We start from the raw sequence: 15,177 nt of genomic DNA, 5'->3' as shown, positions 1-15,177 counted from the left end.
CTCTCTGCATAATAGATTCCTCTTTTCAGTATTAACCGCTGGGGAGAAACTTCGACACAAAGCATCAGCTTTAACATTCTTCATCCCAGGGATATATCTCACAGAGAAATGGAACCGGGCAAAAAACAGTGCAGCATCCAGATAGATCAGATTCTTATGATCAGTCAAGACTTGTATAGGATGTCTAGCGCCCTCCAAAAAATGTCGCCAATGCTCAAACGCAAGCTTAATAGCCAGCAATTCTCGGTTCCCAACATTGTAGTTGAGCTCCGCCTCTGAAAATTTCTTAGAAAAGAATGATGCAAATTGCCTCTTCTGAAAAAAAAAGAAGATTTAAACTCTATAGCGCCACCTGTTGGAAGTAGCGATCCTACAAGTCACAATCAACCCTTTAACAAGTCGTGCAACATGACTTAGGATAAAAGCCAAATCAGTATCTCAATTCACAGACACGGTGTTTCGGGCTGTTGGCCCTCGTCAGTGCGAAGCATGATAACTGATTTGGCTAGGTGAGAGGCTCTGGACTGGGGTCTAAGGGGAAGCATTTCTCCTTATGGAGAGTGACATACCAGCTGGCTTGTCAAGGTAAGGAGGCTTATTCGCCGTGCAATGCTCCTCTGGGAAATTAAATATGCAAATTGCCTCTTCTGAAGAAAAAGAGGACTTAAACTCTATAGCGCCACCTGTTGGAAAAGAATGCACAGGGATGCACCCCATCCTCTCCCTCCTGGGACAGAACAGGCCCCACTCCTACTGATGAGGCATCCACCTCTGCCAGAAAGGGCTTAGTCTCATCTGTCTGGATCAAAACAGGAGCAAAGCTAAACCTCTCCCTGAGATGCTCAAAAGCCTTAACAGCCTCAGGGGACCATTGGACAGTATTGGAACCCTTCTTAGTAAGATCAGTAAGGGGTTTTGCGATTTTCTTTATGAATTTTCTATAATAATAGCAAACCCCAAGAATCTCTGAGTCGACTTCACTGGAAACAAAGTACCCCAAAAAACTAATTTTCTGTACCGCAAACTCCATTTCTCCAGTTTAGCAAAGAGTGTGTTTTCTCTGCAGAACCTCGCGGACTCTCTGCCAATGTGACTCCAGATCGGGCAAGTAGATCAAAATATCATGCAAATATACAATAACACTTCTACCGATCAACAGCCTTAGAATGTCGTTAATTAAATTTTGAAAGAACGTCGGGGCATTTGTAAGGCCGAAAGGCGTTACCAGACACTCAAAATGACCTTCCGGGGTATTAAAGGCTGTCTTCCATTCATCACCTTCTTTTAGCCACAGCAAATTATATGCCCCACGAAGATCGATCTTAGAGAACCACTTGGCTCCAACTAATTGGTTAAACAAATCCAGAATTAGCGGCAAGGGGTAAGGATTGCACACAGTGATCTTATTAATCTCCCTGAAATCCAGACATGGCCTAAGGGTACCGTCTCACTATACGATTTACCAACGATCACGACCTGCGATACGACCTGGCCGTGATCGTTGGTAAGTCGTTATGTGGTCGCTGGGGAGCTGTCACACAGACCGCTCTCCAGCGACCAACGATGCCGAGGTTCGCTCGTAACCAGGGTAAACATCGGGTTACTAAGCGCAGGGCCGCGCTTAGTAACCCGATGTTTACCGTGGTTACCAGCGTAAAAGTAAAAAACAAAAAAAACGTACATACTCACCATTTGATGTCCGTCAGGTCCCTTGCCGTCTGCTTCCCGCTCTGACTGAGTGCCGCCGTAAAGTGAAAGCAGATCACAGCGGCGACGTCACCGCTGTGATCTGCTCTCACTTTCCGGCCGGCAGACAGTCAGAGCGGGAAGCGGACGGCAAGGGACCTGACGGACATCAGATGGTGAGTATGTACGGTTTGTTTTTTTTTACTTTTACGCTGGTAACCACGGTAAACATCGGGTTACTAAGCGCGGCCCTGCGCTTAGTAACCCGATGTTTACCCTGGTTACAAGCGATCGCATCGCTGGATCGCTGTCACACACAACGATCCAGCGATGACAGCGGGAGATCCAGCGACGAAAGAAAGTTTCAAACGATCTGCTACGACGTACGATTCTCAGCAGGGTCCCTGATCGCAGTAGCGTGTCAGACACTGCGAGATCGTAACTATATCGCTAGAACGTCACGAATCGTGCCATCGTAGCGATGAAAATGCCACTGTGTGACGGTACCCTAAGACCCCCATCTTTCTTTTGACAAAAAAGAATCCCACAGCCACAGGGGACTTAGAGGGTTTTATATGACCTGCAGCAAGACTAGTCTGCAGGAATTCCTTTAAGGCCTTCCTCTCGGGAATCGTCAGATTAAATAAACGACTCTTAGGGAGAGTAGCACCTGGAATGAACTCAATAGTGCTCTTGTTTTTAGAATTGTGTCACTTTGGGGTATTTTGGGGTATTTTCTGTCATGTACACCCCTCAAATGTTACTTTAAATGGTCCCTAAAAAAATGGTTTTGTAAATTTTGTTATAAAAATGAGAAATCGCTGGTCAACTTTTACCCCTTATAACTTCCTAACAAAAAAAAATGTTGTTTCCAAAATTGTGCTGATGTAAAGTAGACATGTGGGAAATGTTATTTATTAACTATTTTGTGTGACATATCTCTCTGATTTAAGGGCATAAAAATTCAAAATTTGAAAATTGCTAAATTTTAAAACTTTTCAACATATTTCCGCTTTTTTCATAAATAAATGCAAGTAATATTGAAGAAATGTTACCACTAACATGAAGTACTGTTTGTCACTAAAAACTAATCTGAGAATCAGCGGGATCTGTTAAAGTGTTCCAGAGTTATAACCTCATAAAGTGACAGTGGTCAGAATTGTAAAAATTGTCCTGGTCATTAAGCTGCAAATTGGCTAAATGTATTTAAAGGGACTCTGTCACCTGAATTTGGAGGGAACAATTTTCAGTCATATGGGCGGGGTTTTGGGGTGTTTGATTCACCCTTTCCTTACCCGCTGGCTGCATGCTGGCTGCAATATTGGACTGAAGTTCATTCTCTGTCCTCCGTAGTACATGCCTGCACAAGGCAATCTTACCTTACGCAGGCGTGTACTATGGAGGACAGAGAATGAACTTCAATCCAATATTGCAGCCAGCATGCAGCCAGCGGGTAAGGAAAGGGTGAATCAAACACCCCAAAACCCCGCCCATATGACTGAAAATTGTTCCCTTCAAATTCAGGTGACAGAGTCCCTTTAAACAAATCTAAATTTGGATTATATAGGGTTAACCCTTATGTGTACCTGTGTCCTGGGTCTCTGCGCCTTCAGGGTCCACCCTGGGCTTGTAGACGGTGCCGCACAAAGGGAGACACAGTCCAGCTCAATTTTAACAACAACAGCTTTACTTGGTTCTGTACACAGCATATTCACATTATTTCCAGCATCAACATCAGGTTTCACAACATGCAACTCCTTTTCTGTCCCTATTCTTTTCTCTCTGTCACTAAGCTCACTTCCGGGACGGACCGTACCTTTCGATCTCTCAGCGTCCTCTCTGCTCAGCCTTACTCCGTTTGGGGACTCCCTCAGCCATTTCACCCTGGTTCTGAGGGCGTTAGCCCATGCAATAAGCTGCCACATTATGAGCGACCTGCCCATGCTGCTTAGCCTTTTGTAGTTACTGCAGTCCCACTAATACTGCACCACTAGCACTGTTGTGTTGCTCCTTCTGATGAGGTCCTGGCCAGGGATGCTATATGGCTGGGCCTTATACTTCTCCAACGTTGTGTGGCACAGTGTTGCACGGGGCTAGTTAGCCCAAGTGAGCTGCACGGGCACCTTGGCCGCAACTGAGATCTCTGAGAAAGTCCTTCCTGCCTTATCCACGGTGCCTCCTATCTTAACTATTTACAATGCTGTAACTACAACTATAATGTACCCAATTTGTGGCTAAATTTGGGTACTACACTCAACCTACCAGTACAATGGCATCGCAAACATATATCACATGAATATACAATATATATTCATATAACAGCAACAAATATACACTTAAGGGGTTAGCGAGAGATGCTGGACTTTACAACCCCTTACATAGGGTCAGGTGAATATACAGTATTTTGTGTATATGTAATGGTTATTTACATAGATATTGACACGCAATCCTTTTTTATGTACTTCACTTATAACACATCTATATACTTTTTTCATTCTCAAAAACAAGATATAATTGTATACACACACATACTAATAGTATTTTGTTACTATCTGTGTTATTATTATTTTCTAAGTTTCATTGTTTCACCTCTCTTTTCTTCTATTATTATGACCATTACCGTGATTTTCCCTCCTTTTAAAAAACGGTGAATTTTAATATGATCATATCCCTTTAAATACCCATGGATTACAATCATAGTATCTGAATCTGTGACTGCTTGCTCCAGGGTCATACTGGCCCACTGGAGAACCAGAGGAGTCTCTGGTGGGCCCAGGCACTGACACCTGCTTGCATACTGGCCAGCAGCTGCCTAAGGCCCTCACTGCTCTAGGGGACCTCAGCCAGTGGCTATTGGGCTCCTGAGTCAAGGGGGCCCGTCCTGTGCCAGTGGAGCAGCAGTGGGTGACAGGAAGCCACGCCTGTCCCCGCTGCTAAAGAGAAAAGAATATTTATGCTTCCCCATGGATATGGAGAAGAGTGAATACCATTTCACTTTAATAGCGGGCAGCGTTAGCCGCCGGCTGAAGATAACACTGCCCGCATGTAAAGCCCCACCACCACAGGACTACTCTCTCACACTCACACACAAAGCACCGCACCGCACCACATATGCACAGGCACGTAGACAGGCACACTGCACCACTCACCTCTCGCAGCACATTTCAGCATCCTGCTTCCTGCCCGGCGCTTCCTGTCTGAGACAGCGCAGCTGGATGACGTCATCATTCAGCGTGAGGCTGTTTCAGACAGAAAGCTGCTGGTGAGGAAGAGGCTGTCGGGATGTGCTGCGAGAGGTGAGTGGTGCTGTGTGTCTGTCTGCGTGCGTGCGTGTGTGTGTGCGTGTATGTGGTGCGATGTGGTGCTTTGTGTGTGATTGTGAGAGAGTGGTGCAGTGTTTTGTGTATGTGTGTGAATGAGAGAGAGTGGTGCAGTGCTGTGTGTGGATTGCAGGTGTGTATTGGAGATTGGCAATGATGGGGTGGTGGGGAAGGACGATGGAGTGGTGGGGAAGGAGGCAATGATGGAGGTGGTGAAATGAGCAATGATGGGGTGGTGGGGAAGAAGGTAATGTTGGTTGTGGTGGAAAGGACAATGAAGGTGGTGGGGGAGGCAATGTTGGAGGTGTTGAAATGGGCTATGATGGGGTGGTGGAGTAGAAACAATGATGGTTATGGTGTGAAGGACAATGATGGTAGTGGTGGAAAAGACAATGGTGATGGTGGAATGGGCAATGATTGAGATGTGGGGAAGAAGGCAATGATGGAGGTGGTGGAAAGGGCAATGATAGGGGTGGTGGGGAGAAGGCAATGATGGGGGTGGAGGGGGAGAACAATAATAGAGGTGGAGAGGGGCTGCATTATACCCTATGGGGGGCTGCATTATACTTTATGAGGGGGCTGTGTTATATTCTGTGGGGGGACTGCATTATTCTCTCAGGGGACTGCATTATGTTCTGGGGGCTACATCATACTATATGAGGGGGTTACAGTATACTCTATGGGGGCTACACTATATTCTGTGGTGGGGCTGCATTATTCTCTCAGGGGACTGCATTATATTCTGGGGGCTACATCATACTTTATGGGGGGCAGCATTATGCCCCATGAGGGGGCTATAGTATACTCTATGGGGGCAGCATTATACTATATGAGGAGGGCTGCATTATACCCTATGAGGGTGCTACATTATATTCTATGGTGGCGACTGCATCATACCTTATGAGGGGGTTGCATTATATTTTGTGGGGTGCTGCATTATATTCTATGAGGTGGGCTGCATTATATTCTATGAGAGGGGGCTGCATTATATTCTTTGAGGGGGGCCACATTATTTTATGAGGGGGCTGAATTATATTCTATGAGGGAGGCTACATTATATTCTATGAGGGGGCTACATTATAACCTATGAGGGGGGCTACACCAACCCCTGCTACATACTGTAATTAAGATGTGTACTATCTTATATTATACCCTGATATTAGCGTGTTTTACCACACAGTTGGTGGTCTTGTATTTATTTCTATGTAGCTACATAGTGGGCCCCAAGAATGATTTTTCTCTGATGGGCCCAAGGTGCTCCAGTCCGACACTGCCTTGCTCCATATGTGTTTTGAGTGTCTAAATACGGTACTTCCAGATTAATCCATTCATATAAAATACTTACCTGTTATTATGCTCTGCAGTATGACTCCTTTTATCTGATTTTAGGTATTGATCTAATGTTTGTTGCTTAATATATTTCAATAAAGATTAATTGTTCACTTTAATCTTATGTGGGAGCATTTCTATTGATATGCTCTGATATCGTATTATCCTAGCATCCTCGGCTATTATCTAAGTATCTCGGGCATGCTCAGGTAATATGTTCGAGTCCCTGCGGCTGCATGATTTGTGGCTGTTAGACAGTCGTAACACATGCAGGGATTGCCAGTTTGTTAGGTAATCCTGCATGTGTTGCAGCTCTTTAACAGCCCCAAATCATTCAGCCGCGGGGACTCATTTTATTACCCAAGCATGTCCGAGATACGTGGATAACACCCGAGCATACTCGGATGACATGATATCCGAGCCCGCTCGTTCATCACTAGAAGGGAGCACGCTACACATTGTTATACAATTATGGTATATGGTTTTACAGAATAACAATACTCTTTTTTTAACCTTTTCAGTTTTTTTATGGGGTCCCGTCATTTTCCAGCTCGTACAGTTCTGTTTGAGAGAGAGAAGAATGGTGTGACTTATCGTGTACCGGCTCTCCTCTACATCCCACGCTGGTCGACTCTGTTGGCATTCGCAGAAGAGAGGCTGAGCGCCGATGATGCCCATGCTAATTTACTTGTATTACGTCGTGGAATACTATACCACAGCTACGTAGAGGTCAGAAGAGTGTGATTAGTGAACTATGGAATTTCTGATCATTTTCTCATTTTGGGTTATTAGTGAAAGTTGATATGATGTTAATTTAGTCCATAAAGTGCAATATAATAGACAGTAAGAGGTGGCACTAATCATAATATAACATGTATTAACATACTTCAATATGGACCAGAGGATTTAATGGAATTGTCAAGCACCTTAAAATTGGTGCCAGAAGTGTCTGAATGCCATAAAATAGCAAATTGATTTCTTCTCACCCTACCAATCCTCTCAACTCTCTTTCTGCTGCTTTCCGGATCCTCCATCTTTCTCTTTATCCTTGTCTCCAGGGGTGAAGTTCACAGCGATAACTTCGCAAACAACAATAAGGTCACCACTGTAGCCAGTAATTGGCTGCAATGTACTAACTGGAGTTTTTGGGTCTAGCCTATGATCTTTAACACGATGCCACCAGAGGATAGTGCAGAGACGCATATGTAACACCCAAGGTAACTGGTTGTTACAGTGATGTTGCCTTCCTTTCGGGGAGGGTGATGTCATGCTTGGAGGCAAGGAGGATTCCCTTTATCAGGTAAGGCCTCTTTCACACATCAGTTTTTTAGAATCAGTCACAATCCGTCAAAGTGTTGAAAAGACGGATCCTGTGCTGATTGTAAAAACTGATGCACTGGATCTGTTTTTTTGACGGATCCGTCGAAGCAGGTGCTGCCTGAATTTAAAGGAACAAAATTCTGGAGAGGAGAGAGAGAGTGTTGGTCAGCGACGGATCCTGCTTCCATTATAACACAGGATCCATCGCTTGGCGATTTTTCAACATACACAAAAAACGTTTCTATGTGCATTGTTTCTGCCAGAATTTACGACGGATCCGTCAACGACGGATGAAACGGAAGGCCATCCGTCACAATCCGTCGCTAATACAAGTCTATGAGAAAAAACGGATCCAGCAGCAACATTTGCTGGATCCGTTTTTTCACGAAATGATGGATTTTGACAGAAACAGAAAGACTGAAGTGTGGAAAAAGCCTAAGGCATCTACATGCAACACATTCTGAATCCAGGCCAGAAGGGGGAGCTCTGAACCCGGATTCAGGGGAGCTTCCCCCAGGTATATGTATTCTGGTCTGGAGGAGGAGTTAATGAGTTGTTGAGAGGAGTTGGAGAAGAGCAGAGAGTGGGGCCGTGCAGCCACCTGTGAGGAGCTGCAGCTCCAAGAATGGAAGATAACCTGAAGGGTTGGAATGTTAGTGAGCATCTGAGAAAAGGAGACCAGGAGAAGGAAAGGGCTTAGACTTCTTTCACACTTCTGTCTTGAGACGGCCGTCCTAATGCGTCGGCACGACATATTGACAAACGTTGTAAAAAGATTGGCAAACGGATGTAACGCATCCAGTAAACTGACGGCTCCATCGAATTCGGTAGTACCTGAATTTGAATGCATAAAATTCGAGACGGAGAGAGAGAGAGAGAGATTTGTGTTTTTTCCCGGACTAGAAATCCTTTCAGGCATGCTCAGAATGAAAAAACGAGATACGTCGCTGGATTCCTGTGTTTGACGGTCAGCCACGGATTGTGTCCATAGGCTTCAGTTATAGCCAACAACGCAGGACCCATCGCTGAGCGATTTTCCGACGTGCAAAAAAACGTTCCTCTGAACGTTTTCTCCGCCCGATGGACCGCTATTTTCCGACGGATCCAGTGCACGACAGATGAAACGGATGGCCATCCTTCACAATCCGTAGCTAATACAAGTCTATGGGAAAAAACAGGATGCTGCAGAAAAAGCTGCAGAAAAAGTTGCAGGATCCTGTTTTTTCAAAAAGCAACGGATTTCAACGGGAGGAAAAAGACGGAAGTGTGAAAGAGGCCTTAGAGGGGAACTATGACCGGGCACCGTCTGAGCCGAAGCGCAGGAACAGGGCACCAGGAGCCCGAGGCTGTGTTGTACTCCAGGTCACACAGCAGAACCGGAGTGCGAATGACTTTAAGTAATTTGCCCGCACCCACACCCCAAGGTAAAGCAGTACCCAAAGAGCCCGAGTCATGAAAGAGACCCTATAAAAAGGCTCGCACTGCCCGCCATATGGGTAACTGTCCCAGGACAGGAGAGAGAGGAATTTGTCAGGGAGCCACAGGCAGCAAGGACCTTGCATACGAGCATGAGCAGGCAGGCTTATGGACCTCACCTGGGAGAGGGATCCACCATTGCCTCCAGGCCGGCTGGACCACATCACCACCTGTTGCTGGTACCCTGGACTGTGGCCTGATTCAAATTGTAAGCCAGGTAAAGATGTTACAACCCTGTGTCCTCCATTTATTTGCCGATATTCACCACCCTTGCCATACACATCGGGAGCCCTGGGGACCCAGCTTCAACTGTGGGAAGCGATACCATTTTGCTGCCATACTATCACCTCCAGAGGACCCCTTTGAGCAGCTTCAGTCACCCCTGACCGAGTACCACAGGTGGCATCTCGAACTTTTATTGCTTTACAACTCCCTTTAAAAATTATCACTTTTACTTGGGTGCCCAGGGTCACTGACCAGGTCTCCTCCTTCGTGACCACCCCTTTAACAATGACCGGACATGGTACGGAGCACCCCTAGGCCCTGGCGGGCGACACATACAGAAACAGCAGGTTTTCAACTAATCTCAAATAATCTCGTAATGACAGTGTACACCTGTTATAAATATAGCCAGATATTCTGGTACCTGATAATTCCAGAAACAATGACGAGATCCATGATAAAATACTGAATCTTTATTAATAATTATTAAAATACAAAATCACAAGAATAAAAATAGTGCCTCAAAGGGGAGAACCACAAAAAATAGTAGATAGGTATGTTCAATTATTAAAGAGGTAATTAGCTACAAATTGAGACAGATAGGTATACAGCAAAGAACAAAAAAAAAAAAAACTAGATGTAATTCAAAAGAGAAGGAGGGATAAAAGGAAATAAATCCAATCATAAATCTCATACCAAAAATTTCATATCATAAATCACAGTATCCAATAAGAGCCCCCCTAAACTAATCACCAACCATCAAAAGTCAGAAGAAGCCAGCGGCGAAATGCGCATTGGGGTGTGAGAAGTCCACTCTGCTACATATTTGAGGTATTTTACAACGCTTATTTTTTTGTGTTTACTCACTTTTTCTCCCTCATTGTTGGGTTTAAGCCTCAGACTGTTGAGATTGTTATATCAGTATATAGATACTGACAGTGGCAGTTTGATTATGACTTTTGATGGTTGGTGATTTGTTTGAGCTGGCCGTGCAGCGGTTTGGTCAATCGGTGGTTATTGCAGGTTGTAGGCTTGTCAGAAGAGGTTCTTTTTGAAGGTTTCCATGGTTGGCGAGAGTCTGATATGTTGTGATAGAAAGTTCCAGGGTAGATGTAATGCACAGGAGAAATCTTGTATGCGATTGTGGGAAGAGGAGATAAGAGGGGAGTAGAGAAGGAGATCTTGTGAGGATCAGAGGTTGTGTGCAGGTTAGTACCGGGAGACGAGGTCACAAATATATGAAGAACACAGGTTGTGGATGGCTTTGTATGTCATGGTTAGTGTTTTGAACTGGAGTATTTGGGTAATGGGGAGCCAGTGCAAGGATTGACAGAGGGGAGAGGCTGGGGAATAGCAGGGAAACAGGTGGATTAGTCGGGCAGCAGAGTTTAAAATAGATTAGAGGTAAGACGGGAGATGATGAGGGCATGGACTAGGGTTTTTACAGATTCTTGGTTGAGGAATGTACGGATCCAGGAAATATTTTTGAGTTGAAGGCGGCAGGAAGTGGAAAGGGCTTGGATATGTGGTTTGAAGGAGAGATCAGCGTCAAGGATTACCTCGAGGCAGCGAGCTTGTGGGACTGGGGAGAGTGAGCAGCCATTTACTTTAATGGATAGGTCTGTTGAAGGAGTCAAGTGAGATGGGGGAAAGATGATGAATTCTGTTTTGTTCATATTAAGTTTTAGAAATCTAGCAGAGAAGAAGAATGAAATAGCAGAGAGAGATTGTGGGATTCTGGTTAGTAGGGAGGTGATATCTGGTCCAGAGATGTAGATCCGTGTATCATCAGCATAGAGGTGATACTGAAAGCCATGAGATTCTATGAGCTGTCCGAAAATGAACATATTCTTACCCGTATCACTGCATCAGCCTACATCCTCCCACATCTGTCTTCCAACCCACCCATGCTTTATTTTCTGACAATGATCTAAGCCTAATATCCTCCACAATGCGAACTTCACTCTCGCATCTACAAGGCATTTCTCTCATTGGTAGGGGGTTTTCAAGTATCTGACCTCTACCAATATGATATTGTTGTCCTATTCTAAAAGTTGGTCTTGAAAAAAACTCTTTAATTTTCCACTTTGGAAACTAGCTCTAATTTGCTGTCTTCTCCAACAAAGCGAAAATAACAAAAAACACAATTAACATAATAACAAGAAGGGTATGACACATTCACATGAGTTTTTATGTGTGTTGGTAAAAATATGTGCAAATTAATAAAGGTGTATTATGTCTTCCTGCAGTGGGAGGATATGTTTGCAGTGGAGAAAGCCCACTTGTCTGGACACCGCTCAATGAACCCTTGTCCAATCTATGACAACTTTACAGGAGAGATCTTCCTTTTCTTCATTGCTGTTCAAGGCAGAACCACAGAATCCTACCAGATCATCACTGGCCGAAATCTAGCAAGACTGTGCTATGTAACAAGCTCAGACCAAGGCAGGACATGGAGTGATGTTATAGATTTGACTCAGAAAGTCATCGGAGAATCACTGAAAGGTACAAAGTAAATTTACCTGTACATATGAATGTCGAGTCTAATCTTAGAATTATTTTTGCTTTCTAGTAACTTTAAAAAAAGTTCCAAATCACAGGAGTATTATTTTTCCTTACTCATCTCCTATGTAGAATACACTGAGCACACATACTGTATATTAAGAGGATGGAGAATTATAATCTTTTATCTGTCAGTCTATAATCACTTATTCCCATAGTAACATTTAGAACAATAACCCTGCACCCCAATAATGCCCTTGATAACCCAGTCAATAATTCATATTATGACAAAAATCTAATTTTAATGTTACCTTCATATGTATGGGTACCTGTCAAGTCTGGGGACGATGTCTCTTCACTAAGAACTCTCTGGCCATATATGCAGTAACCATGTTGACCTAAGCATGATTGACGTTCTCCTGACTTCCTGCATCTTTTCTACTAACACGACTACCTTCAGGATTATTATAGTACTTGGGAGTTTAAGCACAGAAGAGAAAACACAGCCAGTCAGGGGAATATTGATTAGGTCCGCAGGTTGTGATTACCACATGACTGCTCTCATTTAAGGAACCACCACCCCTGGATGAGTCAGGTTCATATGCATATGGCGAGGGCAGGTTTAAAACTTCTTTGTTGCAATAAGCTCAGACAATAGTTGGTATGTTATGGACATTATTGGATGCCAGATAGTGGTTCTTAATGGTACTAGGTAGGTTATGAGGCTTCAGGGACCTGACAGCTTCTGATTAATTAGTTTAAAGTACAGGTTTCTCTGATCAGGTGTGACACTTACCCTTCTGGTGATGATTGATCATCGACATTCTACTGTAAAATACAGAAAATGGCTCCTAAAATTAAAATATGGAAACAGACCAAGAAGCTTTTTCCGTTTATGAGTACAAAAATGCCTAGAATGAAATCCACTCTAAAATATATTGTGACACAAGAGAGATTATGGGAAAAAGCCAAAGGATCATGAGATTCAAACATGTTACCATAATAATATCGCAGTACCAGCTACTCTCTGATATTTTTCCAACTTGTAGTCTTTTCACTGATATTAATTTTAATAATAAGAACATTTGTTTTCTATACAGTCCTGATCTTTATGATACAAATAAAATAAAGATAATTTTTATAAAAAAATCAATTGTAGTCTGGTTTTTAGGGTCTTAAAAATTGACTCACTTTTTTCTTTGACTATTTTGCATAACTGCACTATGTTGCCATTTTGAGTTGCAATAATCATTTTTCTACATATGGAAATGAATTATTGTCATATAATAAAATCACGCACATTTTTTGTTTTTATTTCTTATAATATGTCTAACTTTTACAACTATTTTCTGTTTTCAGAGTGGGCTACCTTTGCTTTAGGACCAGGACATGGTATCCAGCTAAAATCTGGCCGTCTACTTTTACCTGCATACACCTATTATATAGATTGCAGAAACTGCTTTGGAAAGCTCTGCCAGACAACTCCACGAGCATTTGCTTTCCGTAGTGATGATCATGGGAAGACTTGGACATTTGGAGACCTAGTCCCAAATCTGCAGACTGTAGAATGCCAGTTGGTGTCAGTGGATGAGGAAGATGGCAGCAATGTCGTGTACTGCAATGCCAGAAGCACTTTAGGATTCAGGGTTCAAGCTCTGAGTTCTGATAATGGTATTGTCTTCCAGCAAGGGCAACTGGTGGAGAAGCTGGTGGAGACGCCCAGTGGATGCCATGGGAGCGTTATAGGTTTTCCTGCTCCAGTAAAGTGTTCCTCAAGACATGCTGATAAAAGCACGTTGATGCTGCAGCCTACGAATGTGATCAATGGAGCTAAGACATCAAACAAAGGAACTAAGAGACTACATCAGTTACATAAAAGAGGTGGACAGAATCCCGAAAGCTATCAATTTAATAGACACAGCAATATCTGTAAAGTAATGGTGCACAAACAGACAGATGAGAAGACAGCTGGCATAGGCACTAGGGTGCAATCATCATTAAAAGACTTACAAGCACAAACAATGTTTTTTAAGACTGACCAACAATTCCAGCTGCCTACTTGGGTCCTGTACTCCCACCCAACAAGCCCTCAGAGTCGGGTGAATCTAGGTGTTTACCTGAGTCCATACCCTAAAGATGCTGACAGCTGGAAAGGTCCATGGATTATCTATGAAGGACCCAGTGCTTACTCTGACCTAGCATATATAGAGCTACATCCTAGAGAACTAGGAGCAACAGAGTCTGCATCCTTAGTAGTCTTTGGTTGTCTTTATGAAAATGGTGTAACTTCTCCCTATGAGCAGATATCATTCAGTATGTTCACACTATATGAAGTCATCCAGAACTTGCACTTTAACCCGGCCCTTCTTCATCCACCTATGAAATGTGATGTTATAAGAGGAATTTGTGCAACTTCTTAAAAGACTATTTCAAGGGAAAATGTTACCTATAAAAGTGGCATGTATGTGCTAAGTCATTGCTGCCTAATTTAAAAGCAACATGTTTAAGGCTAAATAGACAATGGATCAAATGATGTATCACAGACTATTGGGTGCATCCATTCTGAAACAATCAGAGCTTTTAGATTTAGAATGCAGCAGAGTTGAGAATGTTAACCCTGCCCACACCAGGTTCTGTATATACAATGTCTATAGACAATGAGCTGCTTATCACAGGAGGGGGTGGAGTCGAACCAAGGCTCACATAACCAGCTATTAATGGCAATATTAATCACAAATAACTCCTACCTCATGCTGCCCTCAGTTGACAAATTTTCTTTAGCCCCCTAAGGACAGAGTAACTTTGTACGTTAATGACCGAGCCTTATTTTTTTAAATCTGACCAGCATAACATTATGAGGTAGTAACTCTGGAATACTTGAATGTATCCCAGAAATTCTGAGTTTGTTTTTTCAAAACAAGTTGTACTTCATGGTAGTGGTAACGTTTGGTTGATATTATTTGCCTTCATTTGTGAAAATATCAAAAATTTCACAATTTCAAACTTTGAATTTTTATGTCCTTTAATGGGCACTTCAGGGAGTTAAAAATGTATGCTCTCCCTGCCCTCATACACTATAAAGATGAAATGCCATAGAACACTTGTAATTACGTGTGACAATAGCTGCTCCTCACTGCTTTCCCACTCCTGTCAGTGACATTACATCACACACCAGTGTGTAGCTCCCCCCTGTGAGTAACAGCCAGCCTGAGAAGAGGGGGCATGACCATACCCCCTGTTCTATGCTGAGAAAGAGCTATTATCAAGAAATTGGCTGATAACAGCATGGAGCTGCACACTGCTGTAATGTCCCAGATAGAGG

The 15,177-nt window shown here is 43.3% G+C and overlaps 1 protein-coding gene across 1 annotated transcript in view; it reads left to right on the top strand.

Annotated features, from left to right (window-relative positions):
• The window catches only part of NEU4 (neuraminidase 4), a 36,223-nt gene extending 21,368 nt beyond the window's left edge, over positions 1-14,855 (top strand). The window contains exons 2-4 of the mRNA XM_077293012.1: positions 6,857-7,064; positions 11,603-11,858; positions 13,215-14,855. Coding sequence (XP_077149127.1) covers positions 6,864-7,064; positions 11,603-11,858; positions 13,215-14,275 — 1,518 coding nt within the window. The 5' untranslated portion in view covers positions 6,857-6,863 and the 3' untranslated portion in view covers positions 14,276-14,855. The remainder of the gene's footprint in view (positions 1-6,856; positions 7,065-11,602; positions 11,859-13,214) is intronic.
• Positions 14,856-15,177: the final 322 nt, after the last annotated feature.

Source organism: Ranitomeya variabilis, chromosome 2 (genome assembly GCF_051348905.1).
Source record: "Ranitomeya variabilis isolate aRanVar5 chromosome 2, aRanVar5.hap1, whole genome shotgun sequence".
Classification (NCBI taxonomy): domain Eukaryota; kingdom Metazoa; phylum Chordata; class Amphibia; order Anura; family Dendrobatidae; genus Ranitomeya; species Ranitomeya variabilis.
Note: the sequence above shows the minus strand (reverse complement) of the source record. Positions and strands in the feature narration are given on the sequence as shown.